A 19,817-nucleotide genomic window follows, 5' to 3' on the forward strand; every position below is an offset into this window, starting at 1 on the left:
TTCCATGTGTTCTTTATTAGTTTAAATGTCTTCAGTAAAAGAAAATAATGAAAATCGAATACCCTTGAATGAGTAGTTGTAGTACTGTATATACAAATAAAAGAAATGAAAGACACTCAACTCAAAAGGACTTTTTTTTTTGTCATTTATTCCGCATACAGGTGTTTTGGAAACAAAACAAGTGGCGAGACCATCAGTCTCACCTCAACATGTTTTCTTAATGCTCATCATTCCAAACAGACACAAAAGGATGAGATGACAACAGTGACAAAACATGAACAATACAAAAAAAAAGTTTAACCAATGACAACATAACAACCCGGGAGAAAACACACGAGACAGAGGGAATAACTAGAATAATAAAAACAGAAAACAGTAGTAGGTGTCAACGAGGAAAGAAAAACAAAATATAAGCAGGGCTGCATCCGAGATTCAAAGTGACGGAAAAATAAAAGGACTCCAGGAAATGAGAGAGACATTCATTGATTTGTGAGCAACAAGCAAAACAGATGTCTTTCCTCCTTTTCAACAGTTTTTTTTTTTTTTTCTTAAAAAAAAAAAAAAAAAAGAAAAGCAGAACGGGTAATCATGAGGGGGGAAAATTAACACTCGCAAAGGAAAATGTAGAACACCTGATTTATGTTTTTTAAGCACACACGACTCTTAAAATTAGTATCACCCTTCAGTTACGTTGGAGCGGCTTCTTGCCAAAGCTCTCCCTTTATGTAGCCATTTTTTTAAATCAGTGAACTATAATAGTGTCGGGTTTAACTTTAAATCTGACCTTGTATGTTGTGTTAATGGGTTACAGCGAGTAGCCAAAGGAGGGAGCCGAGAAATGTTTTCTTGGGACTAAATGCTCTGTGACGGGTGTCAAAATAAGGATTGCTTTGGTGATATGGAGGAAAAGATGGAGGAAGCAGGTTCAAAGCAAACAAAACCATTAAAATTCCTGTGGGACTGATGAGGAGGCGTCTGGGTGGAAAGTACAGTGAAACGACTCGCGGTGTGCAGTCTGAGCGGGTCCGCAACCAATCGGGGGTGATGCATCATTTCATGCAACGCATTAGTCAGTCATTCACCTTTAAACCTACAATCTTATTTAGATTAAAAAAATAATAATAACAAAAATAAAATAAACTGAGGTACTTTAACATGGAGAATCACGCAAAGCAGAAAGCGATCGCTCATCACATGCGGGTGGAAAAGTTTTTGAAAGAAACAGCACAGGGTAACAAAAGCATCGATTGATTAGTTTTCTTTTATTTCAGTTGGATTTTGTTCACAGAATTCAGGATATTTTAATCACACAAAAAAAAAAAAAAAAAAAAAAAAAAAAAAAGAAACTCTTGTAGATGTTTCAGAAAAAAAGGAACCTGTTTTTTTTTTTGTTTTTTTTTAGATGCTCAAGATTAATGATGCAAGACCCGGACACGCTGCAGTGCACTGTCATGGAGGGGGCAGTGGTGAAATGGATTGGGTGGGGCGGGCGGGGGGGAGGGGGGTTGGGAGAACTAGCCGTTCTTTTAAACCATCTAAAACCAGTGCCTCAATGCACCCGAGTTGGACTCTGGGGCTCCGACCAGCTGCAGTCAGACCCAGTGCTTGGATGTGGGATGCGGTTAAAAGCAGGAGAGGTCCGGAAAAAGGCCGAAGCAGGGTTGTAAACATAAAACTGTGGGAGTTAGCATCGCTAGCAGTCCACAAACGTGTAAACCATACAGCCGTGTAGCAGTTTACTGCTCGTGTCTGTTAACATCTCTCTCACTTTCTCTGCTGCAGTTGTAAAGCAAGATGGAGTAAGAGGCTGCTCCTGCTTCTCTTACACATCAGAGTCTGATCTCACCGAACGCATGGAGCGAAGGAGGCGGGGTCAACTCACGACCGCGAGGAAGTGCGTCCCACGGCTTAGAAAAATGAAATGAAGCAAAACCTGGTCTGACTTTTAGCGGTTGGTGACGGACCGTAGCAGGTGGGTGTCGACCTGCTTAACTTCACACCGGTCTTATTGTTGGTATTCCACTAAACGTTTTAAAAAGCTACACAGCAATGCAAGTGGAAAAGGTGTGGCGGCGAAGCGATGACATAAGCTTTAAAAAAATAAAATAAAATAAAATAAAAAGTCTAATGAGGTAAAAAGTGAAAGATAAACGGATTGAGGCAACAAACAGATTTAAATAAAAACCGAAGGGAATGTATCGCGTGAGTCTGTGATTCTCCCTCCGAAGGATAAGACTTTATTACTGCGAGCACTTGGTTTTTCTGCTGCGATCGAATCAGTGTTGTCGGACTGGACCGCATGAGGAGCGTTTGATTTGTTTAGCGGTGCGGATCGAATCGGTGTTCTCCAATATGTGTGTGTGTGTGTGTGTGTGTGTGTGTGGAAGAGGGGGGTGGGTGCTCATGGCTGTTTCCTGTGGGAGAATGGCAGATCCGGGGTGGGGTGGGGTGGGTGGGGGGGGGGGGGTTACAGTGGGGATGAAGGTGAGGTCAGATCCGGGGCAAATACTTCTCGATAAATTCCTTTACACCCGCCATCTCCTGCAAGAGAGCAGAGCGGATGTTGGTAACAGTGGAGGAAGAGAGCAGACGATGCTGGACATCGACTCATCGCCGGTTTACGCACAAACCAACAGGAAAACGAAGACAGATTACAGTCAGTACACTTTATAGATATATAATCTGAAAGAGGGAGCTGGTATTTAGTCAATTTGAGGTTTCTGGTGGTAAAAGTTTGATTTATTTTCTGTGTGATTTGGTAATTCTGAGAAAAGTATTTGTTAAATGGTGTCTTTTTTTTTTTTTTTTTCTTTTTCTTTCCGTTTTGTGTTTGTTGTTGTTTCTTCCCTAAAATAAATTCATATTTTGTAACTTTTTCCGCACACAGTGTTCGTAGCACATCTTTGTGTCTATTTGAGAGCCCGCTGTGGGAGGTAGACGTAGTGATGTGATATACGATCATTAAGTCTGCAGTGTGTGTTTTATTTTGAGAAATGACCAGATGCTCTGTAACGTTCCTCCGTCTGACTTCCTGTTCGGTTTATCTGCTCTGGGCAGCTTGTCGCAATCTTTACTTTTTACTTTCAGGAAACTTTTAAAAACATAAAGCTGCTGTGAGCCTCCAGTTTTCAGCTCACAGCAGCTTCGTGTAGTTGTGACCGGAAAGTTGAAATCTATGAAGGCAGTTTTGTGTCAAGATTTGAGAGCAAATTTCTTCACACTGCAACCAAAAATAAAGTTTGTAAATCAAAATAATCTTAGAATAAAGTTATTTGGATCGCAAACTAAGTCCCCCTGACAGTTTTCTTGGTTTTGGTCACAGATGAAACCTCTTTGTTGTGACACAAAAGGTTTTGATTGTTAATCAGACCTCTTTGGTTGTGAGTTTCGTTACTGTGCTGATGGCTGAGAGGAGTTTCTATTGATGGGTTTGACTTCGAGTTACTTGATGCGGCTTCGATTGAAACGAGAACCTCTGCTAACGGCTGGAAATAAACATAAATAAAATAAAAGTAGTCACGGTGGATGTAATCAATCGAGATTGATTGAACACGAAAACAGATCTTTCCAATTTGTTGCCGCCTTAAAACAAGACAACACAGCCGTACCTGAGGACAGGAGCCGTGGAGGAGTTCTGGGTAGGTTTTGAAGGTGATCAGGTCAGGGTTGAGTATGGACTTGAGCTTTTCTGACGTCATGGCGCCGAATTGCACGGGGATCATGGGGTCCATCACGCCGTGGCACTGCAGGATCGGGAGATTCTTGCTGCCGCTTTGCGCCTGCAGGAAGGACACAACGCTCTCAGATAAGATCCACACTGGAAAATTCACGCTTATCCCTCCGCGCTTGGGGCTTTTTGTTTCCACACGTTATAAGGAAATACTTTATTATCGAGAGTAAAAAGCAGCAGCATGTAAAACCGAAAGTAAGACAGAGGAAGCGAGTTATCGTTCCTGAGTAAAACTGTGACTGTACCGATGGGAAACTCCTGTGAAGTGGAAGCCAGCAGCTGAGGGCCACAACACCAGCCAACTGATGCTGGCAGGTCAAGGCGGTATACAAGGACAAGGCCCCACCCTGAGGAGAAATAAAGGACGCGTACAAACTTTATTAAATACATTAACTGGTATTGTCTTATAAACTATGTTGTCAATATGACTCTCGTGGATTATAAACCAACGCGGAGATGTAAAGTCCCACCTGAGAGAAGCCACCGAGAATTATACGGTGTGGGGGAATCCCGTTTTTTGCCTCGTGTTCGATTATGGCCTTGACTGGAAGAAAACAAGAAAAACGGTGTGTTATTAAGTGAAGGCGCAACACACGGACATCAGTGGGGAGTGATTTGTGATGTCGGGCTGGGAGCTTGCTGCAAAGATGTTGAATTTTTTCTCTCAGACTATAAAAAAAACCAGTTTTTTTAGGGTTGGCACAGACCGTGCAGCTATTTATCACCTTTGTGGTCGGTTTAAACATTTTACTCCATACTTAAGAAATAATTGACTGCGCCTCTTCGCATTTCTGCCTGTTACAAGGTGAAAGTTGAAAACTTAAGACCTGGGTTTGTCTGAAAGATACAAGTTCATGCAAAATGAATTAATGTTAAAAAGGCAAAAGTGTTTCTAGCAGCTTTAAAGAGGGTGAAAATGTGCCAAAATAAAAAGGGATGATACTTTATGATCGTGTAAAGGAGCAGTGTGTAGGATTTAGTGGCATCTAGTGGTGGAGCTGGCAGATTACAATCAACTGAACAATCCTCACCCTCCTCTTCCGAGCATGGAAGAGATGGTGGCTGTGAAATGTAAAAGACCTTCTGTGACGTCGACATTCAGAAGTTACAAAGAATTAAACGGAGGATGGAAACCGTCTCACACTTCAGGCAGGGGTTGAAGCTTCCCAATCACAGTTTAATGTCAGTGTATCAGTGCATCTCTGCAATAATCAACCAGAAAAATGCCCCTTCTTTGGTATTAAAAAAAACAACTCACTGTTTTCTGCTGCCTTCTTGATTCCAGACTCGTCCTGTGGGCAGTCGGGGCTGAGACCCATGAGGTCAAACCTGCACACACGCAGAGGCCGGCGTAAGGAAGAAAAAAACAGAAACAAAACAAAAAATCAATAGATACAATCGCTGTATTGTCAATGGCAGCATGGGAGCCCATTGTAGTTTCCCAGGGAAACAATGTCATCCACTGTGGAGCTTAAAAAAAAAAAAAAAAAGGCCGTCTCTTTCATCACGCCAACTCACCACGCGGGCATCATGGTCTTCATGTTGAGAGAGACGGGGATTTGGGGCCTGAAGCGGGGGAAAGGCAACGAAAACAGGCCAGTCAGTGTCGGAGACCAGCAAATGTTAGCAGCTGATTTGATCACTCAGCAAGACAGAACGGGAGTTTTAAAGCAGCCTTTATAAATATTACAAACTTACGTATGTATTTGCAGGTTCGTTTCGTAATTCTCTCCATATAAAATATGGCAGAGGAGGGGGGGGGGAGGGGAGGGGGAGACTTACGCGTGGGGGCAGATATACTTGATGTAAGGCAGCCGGATCCCCGCCATAACGTCTGCCCACCCGTGCCTGACAGAAAAACAGAGAGAGAGCGGCTCTTTGTTTTCTAATCCAGCGACAGCAAAATTACTAACATGCAGCCCGAATGTATTACAACTCAGTACATGAAAATCAGTTCTTAAATGTAAAATGAAGCTCTTTCAGGGGAAAAATAAAATAAAAACAAAACACCAACCAGAGGAGATATTTCTGTCTGTATTTCTGAGAGGAGCATCATGGTCTAAATTTGAGCACTTTTTTTTTTTTTTTTTTAATGAGTCACACATGATGTCAGTGGTGCTTTAGGAAAGTCAATTACATGAACACAGGCATTAATTACCACAATTACAAATGACCGTGAATGCATCTTGTGCAGATTTCATAACTGTGTCTTATAGAAATAAATCCAGGTGTGAATGCAACCAGAGAAATGGGCAGAATTTCAAAATAAAATACGGAGGTTATTGGTTACCCTGAGCCCTTACTTCTGCTACTATACTATTTATTGTGTTTTTTTAACATCTTGCAATTATATCGTCTGTGAATATATATATATATATATATTAGTCCTTATATTATTTTTTTTCTGACTTCAGGAAACTGAATTTTATCTGAAAGGTTTTATTCTTTTTAAAAACAGAGACCCAGTCTCATAAAGTCTGGTGAAGACATTTGATCCACTCACCCTGTGTCTCCCAAACCATGAAGGAAGATCACCTGCAGCGCCGACAAAAACAAGATGAATTAATAACTCTTAAATACACAAATAAACACGGGAACAAGTCTGAACATTTTCCTCCAAATCCACTGATAACTGCTGAAGGGGGAGAAACTTGTGATCTTCCTGTGAGGGCGTACAGTATGTTCAACTCCAACTAAAAGGTGACATAAAAACAACCCCCCAAAAAAAAAAAAAATAATAATAATAATAATAATATTAATAAATCCCCGTCTTTGATCTTTGAGACACTTTATCGGCCTCCTGTACACGGCGTACTACTGCTAAGTGTTCGTACTTGTTCCCAAACACAATCACAGGTGCCAAATGTCCGTTCTTGCCAAGATAAGCGCCCGCTGGCAGTTTCCACGCACACACACTACTCCCCACAGAGAAACCATGAAAGGGAATAACGACATTTTGGAAAGCTGGCAGCGGGCGGCTCGTTGGCTGGAAGTCAGAGATTCGGCTCGTCGCAGAGATCAAACTGCTTTTTCCTTCCTTGTAGGGTTCAGAGCTGCAACCAGTGACAGTCAGCTTTGATCCCGGTGTTCAACAAACTGTACCCGACAACTCGATAAAGGACGCGTTTCATTTTTCCCACCACTTGGATCCGGCTGGGCGTCGACACGAAGGCGCCTGTTGACTGCTGAACCACCTGCTGCCACATCTGAGGCTTCTCACCGGGAAGGGAAACGGAGATCGTATCACAATCGAACATTTCTTCTTTACTGATCAGGGCTGAAGATGTTGATGAAAAGTTTAACCGCGGGATGGACCTGCTGCTTGCTGAGTTTAAAAAGGTCCAACCAGTCTTTTTTACACGACATCTTGAAAGACTCCTCCAGCTCCGCTGTCACAAGGACAGATACAGGAGATCATTCCTGCCGACCGCAATAAGACTGTACAATAACTCACCTCTGGCAAAATCCATCACACAACAATAACACCGTTGGTTGTCTGTTTTCTTGTTTGGTTAAATCTTTGCACTATTGTTTAGTTAGTTTTAATTTAATTTAATTATTCTATTTTATTTTATTGTATTTATTGTATATACTGTGCATTTTTATATTTAATATTTTACTGTTGTTGTATTGCTTTCCTGCACCTATATTGCTGCTGTCGCGAAAAAATTTCCCCTTGTGGGATTAATAAAGTAACTATCTATCTATCTATCTATCTATCTATCTATCTATGAAAAGTTGAATTTAGTGATAGAATATGAGGGGGAACCAAACAGCGCAGCGACTGCTCCTGTTGCGCGTGTACAGAGCGCAGCACCGTGAGGAAGTATTTCAAGTTACATCGCTTCATCAACGTCAGCACTTGATCGCTGATTAATCAATTTAAAAATCCCAAGCACGTACGCTTTTACTTTTTAAAAAGAAGAAGTTGATCTTTGACATAAAATAAGAGTGAAACTGAAAGGTGGCAGACTCTTGGTCGGAGAAAACTAGACATTTAAAAGATGTGAGAAAAGTAGCTATGTTTCACCATTTTCTGACATTTTATAGACAAAATCAATAAAATAAAATAAACAAGGACGAAAATAATCATTAGCCGCCGTCCTAAACTGTCCTGACAACATTAAATGTTCCCTTCTACGGCTCGCTTTACAAAGTTATTGCAGTTAAATAAAGGTAAAGTTAAATAAAGATTTATTATGGTGATAAATAGTTGTGTCTGTGTCCCTTATCGCTCCACGACTTCCTCATTTCTGAGTCCGCTGTGTCGATGCCTCTTTACTGAGCAGTAAAATTAGATTTCCTATCATTACTGGGAGGAGCCGAGCTGCACGGCTGGGATTTTTGTTTCGGTAAAATGTGACACATGGTATTGTGTGTGTGAAGCAGAGAGCGAACTACCTGCATGGAAACTGTGTGTTCATACGTGTTGGAGGGATATTTGAGATCACTATAACACAGATGCATAAAAGATGTGCGCATAAATGGACAACGTTGAACAGGAAGTGATTTTGAACTGCTGATACAAACCCCATTCATTAATATTTTACAAAAGAGTCCACTGTTCTCGGGTGTTAAACACCGTCTGGACACATGGAGCGGCACAAGAACTTCATCTCCTAGTTTAAATCAAGAACAATCTGATCAGAGAAGATGACAAACTGATTTACGTCAACTTTTAAAGTGCAGACCAGGTGACGTCAAACAAAGTTTAAATTCACCTTAAATATTTCTCACGCCTGATTTTTTTTGCCCGTATTCACAATAAGGCAGATAAAAGGCAACCACCACTAAAAAGAAGTGTTCCTGCCGAAGTACAGACTCTGCTGATCTTTAATATCAAGACCTACAGCGCAGTTATAGTTCAGTCTATTTTAATGCAGCGAGCTCTAAAAGCTCTAGAGAGGAAGTCAAACTCCTCACACACCAGTGAAGGCAGCTTTAAGACCTCAGAAAATGTCCCAATACCCAAAACATCATCCCACAACTGGGACTTTCCTTGGAGGTAGATGTGCAGGCTTAACCTCGTGGGTCTCCTCCCCCCTCCTTCCTGAACCGCTCTGTCCCTTCAACATGCTCTGAATACAACACTAACATTAAAGATTTAAATGTCTGGTTTTGTTTGGTTTCACTCACCGCCGCGGTCTCCTTCTCCATCCCGGACACCGTCACGGCCTCGGCGAGCAGCGGCATAGACATGTTGTTGCCACACATACACTGTAAGAGGTGCTGGAGTCGGGAGAGAGAGGACAGGGAAAAAAAAAAAAAAAAAAACAGACAAAGGTCAGCTGACTGCCGATCGCACAGTGTGCAACTACATGAAACGTGGTGTCATGTGTCCGGAGGCCAAAACAAAAAAAAAAGCCTTCTTTAACTCAATAATTCACAACATTTTCAGGCATTTTTAGAATTTTGCAGCTGGCCAGGCCTTTAATATCAACCATGAGACTTTTCACATGGTGGATTAAAACTGGAAATCTACTCAGAAGGTGACACGTCTCACCCCTGTGGTGACGGACAGTTTGATCGAGGGATTAAACCTCTGGAAGATTCGATTTAACAAACGATCAAACGGTCTGTTTGGCTGCTAATGAATCAACCCGGAGGTCATTTGATCAAATTGGTTCACTCTGATTCACTTTCTTTTTTTTTAGTGGCCTTCAATTACCGTGAACATCTTTTTAAACCTGGGCTTTGCCTCGCAGGCTGTGATTGGTGGAGGTTGTTGTAATAAATTCAGCACATCAGATTAACGTTTTTGCAGTTAAATAGTGTTTCTGTTATATCTGCTCAACACAAACAGAAATGAAATGTTTTACTTATATTTTCCCATCTTTCATGCCATTAAATGTCTCATACGCCTTATGATGAGGAAGTGTTTATGGTTTATACAATAAAAGTGGCATAAAGCGAACTGATAAAAGACAATCAAATTGTTAAATGCAATTATTTTTTATTCATATTCGTATCAGCTAAGATTTCATGGTGGCGAAAGCCCTGAAAATAGCACAATAACTTTAATGCGTTTACTATAGATCACATAGTTCATTACACTTTCCTTCAAATGTTCACATCACCAGGACGTATTTAAATTCAGCAAAGAGCCGAGCTTAGTCAAAACATGTGGAGGGATATCTGCATGTTGTTCAGGACTCTTTTGACAATGAGCAGCTCTGTCTGTCAGTCTCAACGCCGTCATTCATCCGGCAGACAGGAACAACAACAAAGCTGCACACGAACACATAATGAAGCTGCCGCTGAACATAAAACAAACAGCAGTCACGAGGTGCGTAAATGTGTTTGTGCACGGCAGGTTTCTGTAGTCAGCAAGTGGAGAGACTCATTAATGAAATGAAACGCCCTCCCTCCCCCTCCACCTCCACCTCCCCCTCCCTCTACTGTACTCTGTCGATCGACCTGCGTGAGTCAGCCGACGATAACGAGCATGAGATCAGCTTGTTGGTTTACAGTAAAGTCCAACAGTGAAAGCGCCGGCTCCTTTTAATGCCCTTTAGCTTTCTGATGCTTGTGGGACAGGACGAGACGAGACGCTGCCTGATTGGCAAACAGACGATGAGGAGACTGGGGGTAGGGTGGGGGGGGGGGGGGTGGGGGGTGGAAATGTCTGCAACACGAAGGTTAATGTGTAAACCTTCTGCGAGATCCCACAACACGGCCGGTAAAATTCCACGGCTGTTGTGACCGAGCAGCTGAACGGCGCTCATTTCCCTGCGCGAGTTGGCGAGGCGACCAACGATCATCTGAAGGTCGCAGCCGCGGCCAGAAATACGTGGAAGCAGGCGGTGCACGTGTGATTTAAGAGTCCAAAGTGTGGACAAAAGAGGATTGTTTTTGCTCGGCATCCTGACACCCCCCCGCTCCCCATAAATGAGTAATCCCTGAAAAATAAAGTTGCAGCAACAGGAAATAGTCTGGTGGAGTTGTGAAGGAAAGTTGGGGTCTTAAACTTCTGTATGTTTAGCTACGAATCAATTTTCTGCTAATTTAAGTGGGAAATAACACATTTTACTGCCCTACATTTATTTAATGGACATATTAACTATCTACTTTGAAAAAAATATAAATATCATTAAAGATTAAAAAGGTGGTTTTCAAACTCTTTGGCTTGTGAAACCTCACTTGGTTCTTTTTAAAAGAACAATTTACGGCTCAAAGGGAGTAAAAACGAACCGATATTTGTTTTCAAGAAAAAGGCAAAACAAGGTCAACTTTCAGAGATGGAGATCTAACAATGCTCGACTGTATTCTTCTCTTTGACCGACTGCAACAGTGAAAACGCTGCTTTCATATCGATGCATCAAGTTTATTGCTGCCGGATCAATATTAACAATCTAAAATAATAATAATAATAATAAATCACTGTGTCTGTTCACTTTTACTACTTCATACGTACATTCAGCTGAAAACACTCGTGGCCTTTTATCTGGTGATGGATTATTTTTGAAAAGTAAAGTAAAAGACGCGAGTACTTCCTTCACGACTGAATGTTTTCCCCCTCAGTACGACTCAGTTTGAGCAAAATAACGGAAGAAAATGTTATTAAAACGCGCCTCGCGGGATTCATTGTCACCAAATTCAAAGTCGGCGTTAAAACCCTTCGAGGAAATGTAATTTAGCTGCACTTTGTTCTCTGAATGGGAACCAGACAGATACCGAGACTGAAAGCAGACAGCGCCGACCAGAAGTGAAAGCAAGAAAGCGACAATAAGAAAAAAGATAAGAGAGGTGAAGGAGGAGTTCAGGACAAGCTGCTCCAACAAGTAGGTGTCAGCCATCTAAACATGGCAGCGTATGCAAAAATAGAGGATATTAATCACGTTAACACCACCCTCCCCCCACCACCACCACCCTGTTATTGTTCAGTGGGTTCACGGTGACCCAGAGAAGCAGCATGAAACACCGCGTGGGTTTTCAACGCACGCTCTAAGAAACAAAATGCTCACTCTCGAACGCTTCTGGGAGGCCGGCGGTTAAAAATAGTGTCGAGCTGTGTACGAGCATCTTTTCCAATTAGGTTAGGAGTAAAAAAAAAAAAGAAAACAGGACTTGTTACAAACTTAATTTCATTTAATATCTGCTGCAGTTTGGATTTGCAGAAATCTTCCAGTCAGCTTCCTCATTAAAACGTGAAATTATTAAACTTTTTATTGAGGAAGCTGACAGATTGCAGCTCAAACCTGCATTTGTATGATTCTTTGACTGTTTTTTTTTTTTAAAAGCCTCGTGCCAAGAAAAGCCAACTATTAAAGCCATGCGGGAGCTATAGAGGACGATAAATCAACCATTTTCTTCGATTGGCCCATTAATCCTAAAATCTAAAACATGCCTGAATGACCGATTGGAAGTCTAAAACATACAAATATTTAAATTTAAAGCATATATAACAGAGATTACATACAAATGCTCCCATTTGAGAAAGTGGCCGTTCTCTATGAGCAGATTAACCATCAAATTATTTCAGCCCCAAATCAGTTCATCCTTTATGAAGCAAACAAAACCAGAAACTTCCCAGTTACAGCTTCAGCTTTGAAATAATGCGGATTTGCTTTTTTTTTTCTTTCCTGTTTTAAATGACTACGCGTGTTATAATATTAACAAAATTAACAATCTAAAGAGGTCCCTTTTTCCTCTGGAGACTTCTTGTTCGCCGACAGATTAATCTGCGAGTGAAAGTAATCTCCGATAGCTTTTTCTTTGCACCTAAACCACATGCTGGCCGACGGGTTTAAGCCGCACACACCGTCCCAAATTTCCTGTCATCGCTCTGCCGGGGGGGGGGGGGGGGGGGGGGGGGGGGGGGGAAGAAAAAAAAAAAAAAAGGGCTTAAAAAAACACTTGAAAGTCACTGACTTATATAAGAGATATAGCTGATGGATATAAATAACATGTGCTGTGGAGACATTTTTGTATTTTTGTCATTAGGATTTACTGTAAATGTTCCCCTGATATCAAAGTCAGGAGACTGGTGTAGGACTGGTGTAGGACTGGTGTAGGACTGGTGTAGGTAGGACTGGTGTAGGACTGATGTAGGACTGGTGTAGGACTGATGTAGGACTGATGTAGGACTGGTGTAGGACTGATGTAGGACTGGTGTAGGACTGGTGTAGGACTGGTGTAGGACTGGTGTAGGACTGATGTAGGACTGATGTAGGACTGGTGTGGGACATCCTGTCAGGTGACCTGGAAACAGTGTGAACGACTTTTAGGTGAAACAAACCGAGTGATGAAGGAAAAATGATGCCCGCTTAAAACTTAAAGTACATCACGAGTCGTTCGTCCTGCCTGACTCCAATTACATCTATGTCACAGGGAGAGAGGGAGAGGGAGAGAGAGAGAGAGAGAGAGAGGCGTGCTGCAGTCTGTGTGTGGACGGACACACACACACACACACACACACACACACACACACACACACACACACACACAGCTCTCTGCTCAGTGGCCACGGATGGCTGGCAAACAACAGCATAATATGCGGCACTGAGTGACAGGTGCACCCCCCACCACCACCACCACCACCACCTCCTCCTCCACCTCCTCCTCCTCCTCCAGCAGCTCCACTCTCTGTTGATGGAGGTAAACATCTCTGCATGATGCCGAGGAGTCAAAAAAAACAGCTGCACTAAAAACGACCAGACTTTTTTTGTTGTTGTTTTTTTTAAATAGTAAATGTTATCAAACAAAGCGAATTATCATGTGAACCTGAAGCCGGAGGAGGAGGAGCAGGAGGAGCAGGAGGAGCAGGAGGAGGAGGGAGCGGGCGGGTGTCGAAGAGGAGGAAGCAGACAAATGAAAGGTTGAAGCTTAGCATCCTCATCCTCAGCTGCCCCAAAAAACACAGAATGACTTCCAACCCGCGACCCGATTTAATCCCGGTTTAGCCGGTGTCGCGCGCACGCACGCACACACACACACACACACACATATATATATATACACGCGTGCGCGTGCACACACATCTCCACAATAACCGGGGCTGCTGCTAGCTATCGTCGCGCACACACACACACACACACACACACACACACACACACACACACACACACACACAACAGCGGTATTGTCTCCTGCCGGTGTCCCTCTCCGTCCCCTCTCCGTCCCCTCTCCGTCCGACCTCAGGAGACCGCTTACGGTTCAAACTCGGACCCCAAACACCAGCCGTTTTTTTTAGCGGACCCCTTAAGCGCCGGAGTACCCCGGAGAGGGTTCGGTTCGGTTCGGTTCGCGGTGAACTGTTGAAAATCACACCCGAGGCCCGCTAGCTCACACGGATTCGTACACTCACCGCTTGCTGTCCCAGTTCACGACGGAGCGGAACTTCCGCTACTGGCCGCACTCGAGCACGGGGGGCGGAGTCAGGACGTGACGACGTCATCACCTAGCAACGCCCTGCTCCGTATCACGACCCTTTTTGTTTTGTTTTGTTTGTTTGTTTCAGGGGTTTATTTCTAAATTCGTGGGTTTTACTCGTTTTTAAACGCGAATATGCAAATCTCCAATTACTTTCTGAAACGATGAGTCCGGTGACATTTTATATCTTTCTTGCTGTCCTTTGAAAATAACAAACAGCAGCTCATTGATCACTGATTTAACTATAGTTAGGATTTATTCATAGAATAGGAACGAAGTATATTTGATAAATTCTTGAGTGTAATTTCAAATTCATACTTCTCTGCAAGTTGCATATTTTATGTCATTTATTTTTGTGTAATTTCTGAAGAAATAATTGCAAACTGTGCTGCTGTCATACTGAAATAAAAAAAAATGCTGCTGTATAAATGGTTTGATTATATTTAAACACAAGTCTCTAAGAGTAGAAACAAACAAAATGGTATAATTATGTAAAATCTTCTCCATTTATCTCTCATTATGTTGCTGCGGTGATTAAAATAACTGAGCGATGAAACAAAATATTGTCTGCAATGACATAAAAATGATGATCAGAAGTAAGGAATTAAACAAGTTGTTTCTCTATTTTATTTTAATAAAGGAACAGTTCATCAAAAACAATCACACTTCCATAAACATTCCCAGAAAGTGGTCTTCCCTGCTGAGCTCACGTATTCCCGAACATGACTCACGCAGACCGACTGACGACACGCTGTAACACTACAATTAAGATTGACATAACACTGCAGAAAAAAACAAGAATGTTTCAGAGATTAAATGCTTTTTAATGAGTTTATATCAGTACTCACGGGGTTTAAAAGCATCTGGAAAACATCAGTGGATATGACATCTTTGTGTATAATTGTTGAGCATACACCTCGAGCAGGTATCTGCAGCATCTCTTCTTTTTTCCTCATTTTGACAAAACCTCCACACATTTCTTCCTTAATTAACTAGAATACTGAATAACCAAGCAGCTGTTTTTTTGAGTCATCTCACCACAGACACAAAGTTAGGACAAATAAAAGAAAAGAGCATTTTGGAGAATAAAAACCCATCCAGCTACTGCTCAGACAAGAACGCAGTCCCAACATCCTCCACCAGGTGGCAGGAAATCTCAAGCAGATTACATGTGCTGGCAAATGATGCAGTACAGATATTGTATTTATATTTTTGAAGCATTTTACAATAAATAAAGTCCAGAGAATGGCAATGCGCATGTATTTTGTGTTGAAACAGTGACTCAAGTTACTTTAGAGGTTTTATACCTAAAAAAAATATCTTTAGTTTATGAGGCTAATTTATGAATCCAGGATGTAACCATGTCAACCAAAATCTTTTATTAACGACAAAGTGACTTTGTTTGGTTTTCTTTTCAGTCTTCACTGTTTATTTAAGAGGAGCTGCTACTTGTGGATTTCTTTACTATCGAGGTTAAACTGAGAACAGCGGATTCTTTTTTCTTTTTTTTAAGTGTCAAATGTTTCATGCATTTATTAGTCAGCGTTTCGCCCATATTAAGCCTTCACGCTTTATTGCCAGAGAAAACAGAGAGACAGCTCGGGCACTTCCAGACACGCCTGAAGCCCACCGGTCCTCACATTTCAGCGCTCGGTGCCGAGTCGAACTCGACCGACCCGCCAAGACGTTGAACTCATCGTTGACTTTCTGACAGTCAGCAGCTACCAGTGCAACCTCTCCTCATCATCCTCATCCTCCTCCTCCTCTTCTTCCTCCTCCTCCCGCCTCTCCGAAGCAATCAGGAGATGAAGTTGGTTTGCGGGATGATGCTCTCCACTTTGTGATCTGCAGGGTTTGCGGACGCCTCGTAGTTACAGATCGTCACTTCGTGTCTGTGAGGCTTGACGGGGGACAGAGAGGAAGACGAGTTGAGATGCAGACAAGGACAAAGAACTCAACATTTGTGAAAAGCAGAGTCGGCGAAAAGAAGCGAGACGTGTTGTCAAATCCCGACCTGATGAGTCGCTCACTTAGCTGGAAAACTAGCAGCTACTAATCTTTTTTTTTTAATCTCAAAAACCACAAGCAAACAGCGAAAGGAGCGCCGTAGAATAGAACAGCAGGTTATAAAAGAGGTCTCACACTTTTAAAAAATAAAAATAAATAAAAATATTTGCAGCGTTTCAGATGATCAGAAAAAGATGAAACACAGACAGGAAGCAGCGCGCTGACGCAGCTTCCTGTGGAGGACGGACCTCTGAGAACTCCCCTCTGAGGCCGATGTAGTACACCCGGGTGCTTTCCGATCCGAAGTTCTTGGAGATGTGGATGGAGAGGTGATGAACGTTGGAGAAACGAGCGATCCTGGACATGACGACAGAACGGGACGGTGTGAGCGTGTTGATAATATGCATGCGTGTACAAATCTGCTCCTAATCATTTAAAATCATCTAATTATTTTAGTTGCGTTTAAACTAAACCAAGCCGAGAGGAGTTTTAAATCAGAACTTAAGAAGTGGTTGTTAAATATTGTTATGTTTGTACAATTGTTTTTGTCCCGTTTGCGTTTTGTCACTCTTTTCTTATATAATCTAGAGAACCTCAACAGAAATAAGCCTTAAGGTTTTTATTGAGTATTTTTACAGGCTTATTTTTATATATATATATTTTTAAAATACCTCATATGAAGTCTGTCAATTGTGACCAGCTTGTTATGTATATTTTAAATTTTGTCGAATAAATCTACCTATCCATCCAGCTACCTGTTAATTAGTGTGTAAAGAAGCACATCCACATCCAAAAACAAAACAAAAAAAGAAATAGAAAGAGGACTGACTTTTCTTTTCTTTTTAACGCTTCTTTAACTGGATTGAATTTCAAAACCGCATCAGTTCTCCGTCTCTGTGCAAAACACCAACAAAGCTGCTATTCTGGACGAAAATAAACGTACTAAATAAACTCAATTCCGTGGCTCTCTAACGATGAGACGTTCAGAGCTGTGTTGAGATATTGTGTTGTTGTTGTTGTTGTTGTTGTTGTTTGTGCTCTCACTTCGTCGGGTACTCCAGCTCAGCGAAGGGGTCTCGGTTGAGTCTGAACGCCTGTTCGGGTTCTCTGCCGGCGTCGTCGAAGGACATTTGAGGGATGTTCTTGTAACTGGAGAGAAGAAATCAAAAACTTAAAAGTGTGACGTTTAATTTCTTTTTTAAATGTTTTTTTTATTGTGGGTTGAACAGCGTCGACTCACAGTCGTATCTCAGCCGGGTGGGAGTAGTCGTCCTCTCCGGAGATGACGATGCCTTTCAGCTTCACGCTGCCAGTGAAGCTGAAAGATAAAAAACACGGTTATTTTAATACAGTCACGGAAACTGATGCAGAGCTGTCGACACGAGGAAAAGGAAAACGGAAGCAGAAAGACTTTGGTCTCAAATTAAAAACACTTGGAGGGACTGTTTTTTTTTAATTGTTAATTTTGTTACTATTGAACCTCCGGGACCATGAAAAACGTTTTTAAATCACTTCAATAGCTTTAGAGACATTTATTACAGCTAACAAACAAAACAAAAAACTAAGTGGGGATGGCTGAAGAGAGTGGGATTCATCCTCTGGGGACCATGAATGAGAATCCACCAAACTGGTGTTTGTATTTCAGTCTCGATTTAAAGTCAAATGTACAGTTTTGCGAAATTAATCGGGAGTATTTTGAGTACTTATCGAACGACATATTTCATGTGTAGCTCCTGGACTTACGGGATGTTGAACAGCAGCTCTTCATCTGCGTCGCTCTCCACAAACTACGAGGAGGAAAAACAAGCGGGTGTGAATTCTCTCACATCATTTATTTCACAACATTTGGATCTTAAACTGAACATTTACTGGTTTCAACTCGTTCAATGTGGAGATATTAAGCTTTTCTGTCAGACATAATAGCGAACAGAATATATTTGGGATAGCAAAGTGAGATGTGGGAAATCGTAAAAGACATTATTCAGAGAACTGAATCGTCTCTTTAAGACCAATTTGCATCTCTTGTGGTTATTTTACATCTATTTGATGTAGTTGTGCATCATGCTGATGTAGTTTTGCGTCGCTTTGATGTATTTCTGCGGGGTTTTTAGGTTGTTTTAAATCTCTTGTGGTTATTTGGCATCTCTTTGAAGTAGTTTTGAATCTCTTTGAAGTCGCTTAGCTATCTTTGAGGTCGTTTTGAATCTCAGAGGTCGTTTTGAATCTCTTTTTGAAGTAGTTTTGAATCTCTTTGAAGTCATTTAGCTATCTTTGAGGTTGTTTTGAATCTCTTTGAGGTTGTTTTGAATCTTTTTGAGGTTGTTTTGAATCTCTTTGAAGTCGTTTAGCTATCTTTGAGGTCGTTTTGAATCTTTTTGAGGTTGTTTTGAATCTCTTTGAAGTCGTTTAGCTATCTTTGAGGTCGTTTTGAATCTCTTTACAATCGTTTTGAATCTCTTTGGAGTCGTTTAGCTATCTTTGAGGTCGTTTAGCTATCTTTGAGGTCGTTTTGAATCTCTTTGAAGTCGTTTTGAATCTCTTTGAGGTCGTTTTGAATCTCTTTGAGGTCGTTTTGAATCTCTTTGAGGTCGTTTAGTGTATCTTCGTGCTCGTTTGTGTCTGTTGTCTGAAAACATTTGGGCTACCTGGAGCCTCGCTGCTCTGTTCAGTTTATTGTGAGCAAACTGAAACTGACGCCTCACCACAACCTTCATGAAGATGCGTTTGTCCGTGTTTGTTTGCTCCGTGTGTGGCGGCGGAAGCCCCGCAGACCTGCACGGAGCCCCGCAGACCTGCACGGACAGGGTGGCTGTCCGGGGAAGAGGCTCTGTGCGGCCCTCACCTTGTCCCGCTCCTTCCTCTGGTCCCACGGTTTGAACACCAGCTTCCCGTCTCCTTCCCTGCTCTCGTTCAGACACTGCAGCTTCTCCAGGTCGATCCGCCGGTACAGTCCGTACTCCAGGCCCCTCTCCGCGGGCTCGTGCTCAGCCTCGCACCCGCAGCCGTGCCCGTGACCGTGGCCGGACATCGTGGAGCTGAAGCGCGCAGACCGCCGGGAGAAATGAAGCAGACCGGGCCCGTCCGGACCAGTTTTATAAAGTAATAATGAGATCAGCAAGTTTCACTTGACAGCGTGAAGCGAAGCGACTTCTGCATCAAGCAAAGTGAAGCCACGAATGTACTTCCGGTTGAGGATTTTCAAAATAAAACAGCATACGTTAATGGTAATTTCAAAAAGTACCAGTATGAGGAAATAACCTGATAATATAACTGGCAGTGCTCTGTTTGACTAGCCTTAGATAATACTATGTGATGAATTGTGCTGTGAAATAAAAACAGAGAAGGCCCTTTTTTAAAATCAAAGACAACTCAAATAAAATAAATTTAACCTGAAATCAAACTGTTTATATCAACAAAACAAAATACACTAACCCTACCTGTGTTGTAAAATATATTCAAAAGTTTGCAGTCATATTATTACATATTTTTTTCTGTATTTCTGAACGTATGTGGTTATTTTATGACGTGATATACGTGTTAAATGTCCTTGAAGGTGTACACTCGGTCCTTTAATTAGATATAAAGATTTTCAGAGCAGTAAAAGAAAGTGTCAGCCTCCATGATTTCTAAACTCATTTGGAAATAATCTACCAAACAGTGCGTAGGATTGAATTAAAAATAATAGACAACAGTAATAATAACCTTAAAT

General features: G+C 41.9%; 2 protein-coding genes across 2 annotated transcripts; both read right to left on the reverse strand.

Annotated features, from left to right (window-relative positions):
- Positions 1-128: 128 nt before the first annotated feature.
- lypla2 (lysophospholipase 2) lies at positions 129-14,099 on the reverse strand. The gene is made up of 10 exons (XM_069177023.1): positions 14,037-14,099; positions 8,867-8,959; positions 6,234-6,265; positions 5,513-5,578; positions 5,249-5,296; positions 4,989-5,059; positions 4,201-4,274; positions 3,976-4,077; positions 3,609-3,779; positions 129-2,541 (listed from the first exon to the last, which is right to left on the reverse strand). Exons 2-10 carry the CDS (start codon positions 8,942-8,944, stop codon positions 2,491-2,493), a joined length of 693 nt encoding a protein of 230 aa, XP_069033124.1. The 5' UTR covers positions 8,945-8,959; positions 14,037-14,099; the 3' UTR covers positions 129-2,490.
- A 606-nt stretch (positions 14,100-14,705) lies between these two features.
- On the reverse strand, positions 14,706-19,272 carry pithd1 (PITH (C-terminal proteasome-interacting domain of thioredoxin-like) domain containing 1). The gene is made up of 6 exons (XM_069176715.1): positions 18,951-19,272; positions 17,852-17,895; positions 17,349-17,426; positions 17,153-17,257; positions 16,357-16,465; positions 14,706-16,001 (listed from the first exon to the last, which is right to left on the reverse strand). Exons 1-6 carry the CDS (start codon positions 19,134-19,136, stop codon positions 15,900-15,902), a joined length of 624 nt encoding a protein of 207 aa, XP_069032816.1. The 5' UTR covers positions 19,137-19,272; the 3' UTR covers positions 14,706-15,899.
- Between the last annotated feature and the right edge of the window lie 545 nt (positions 19,273-19,817).

Source organism: Embiotoca jacksoni, unplaced genomic scaffold, assembly GCF_022577435.1.
Source record: "Embiotoca jacksoni isolate LCO1_2020_lvr unplaced genomic scaffold, fEmbJac1.0.p SCAF_7, whole genome shotgun sequence".
In the NCBI taxonomy this organism is placed as follows: domain Eukaryota; kingdom Metazoa; phylum Chordata; class Actinopteri; family Embiotocidae; genus Embiotoca; species Embiotoca jacksoni.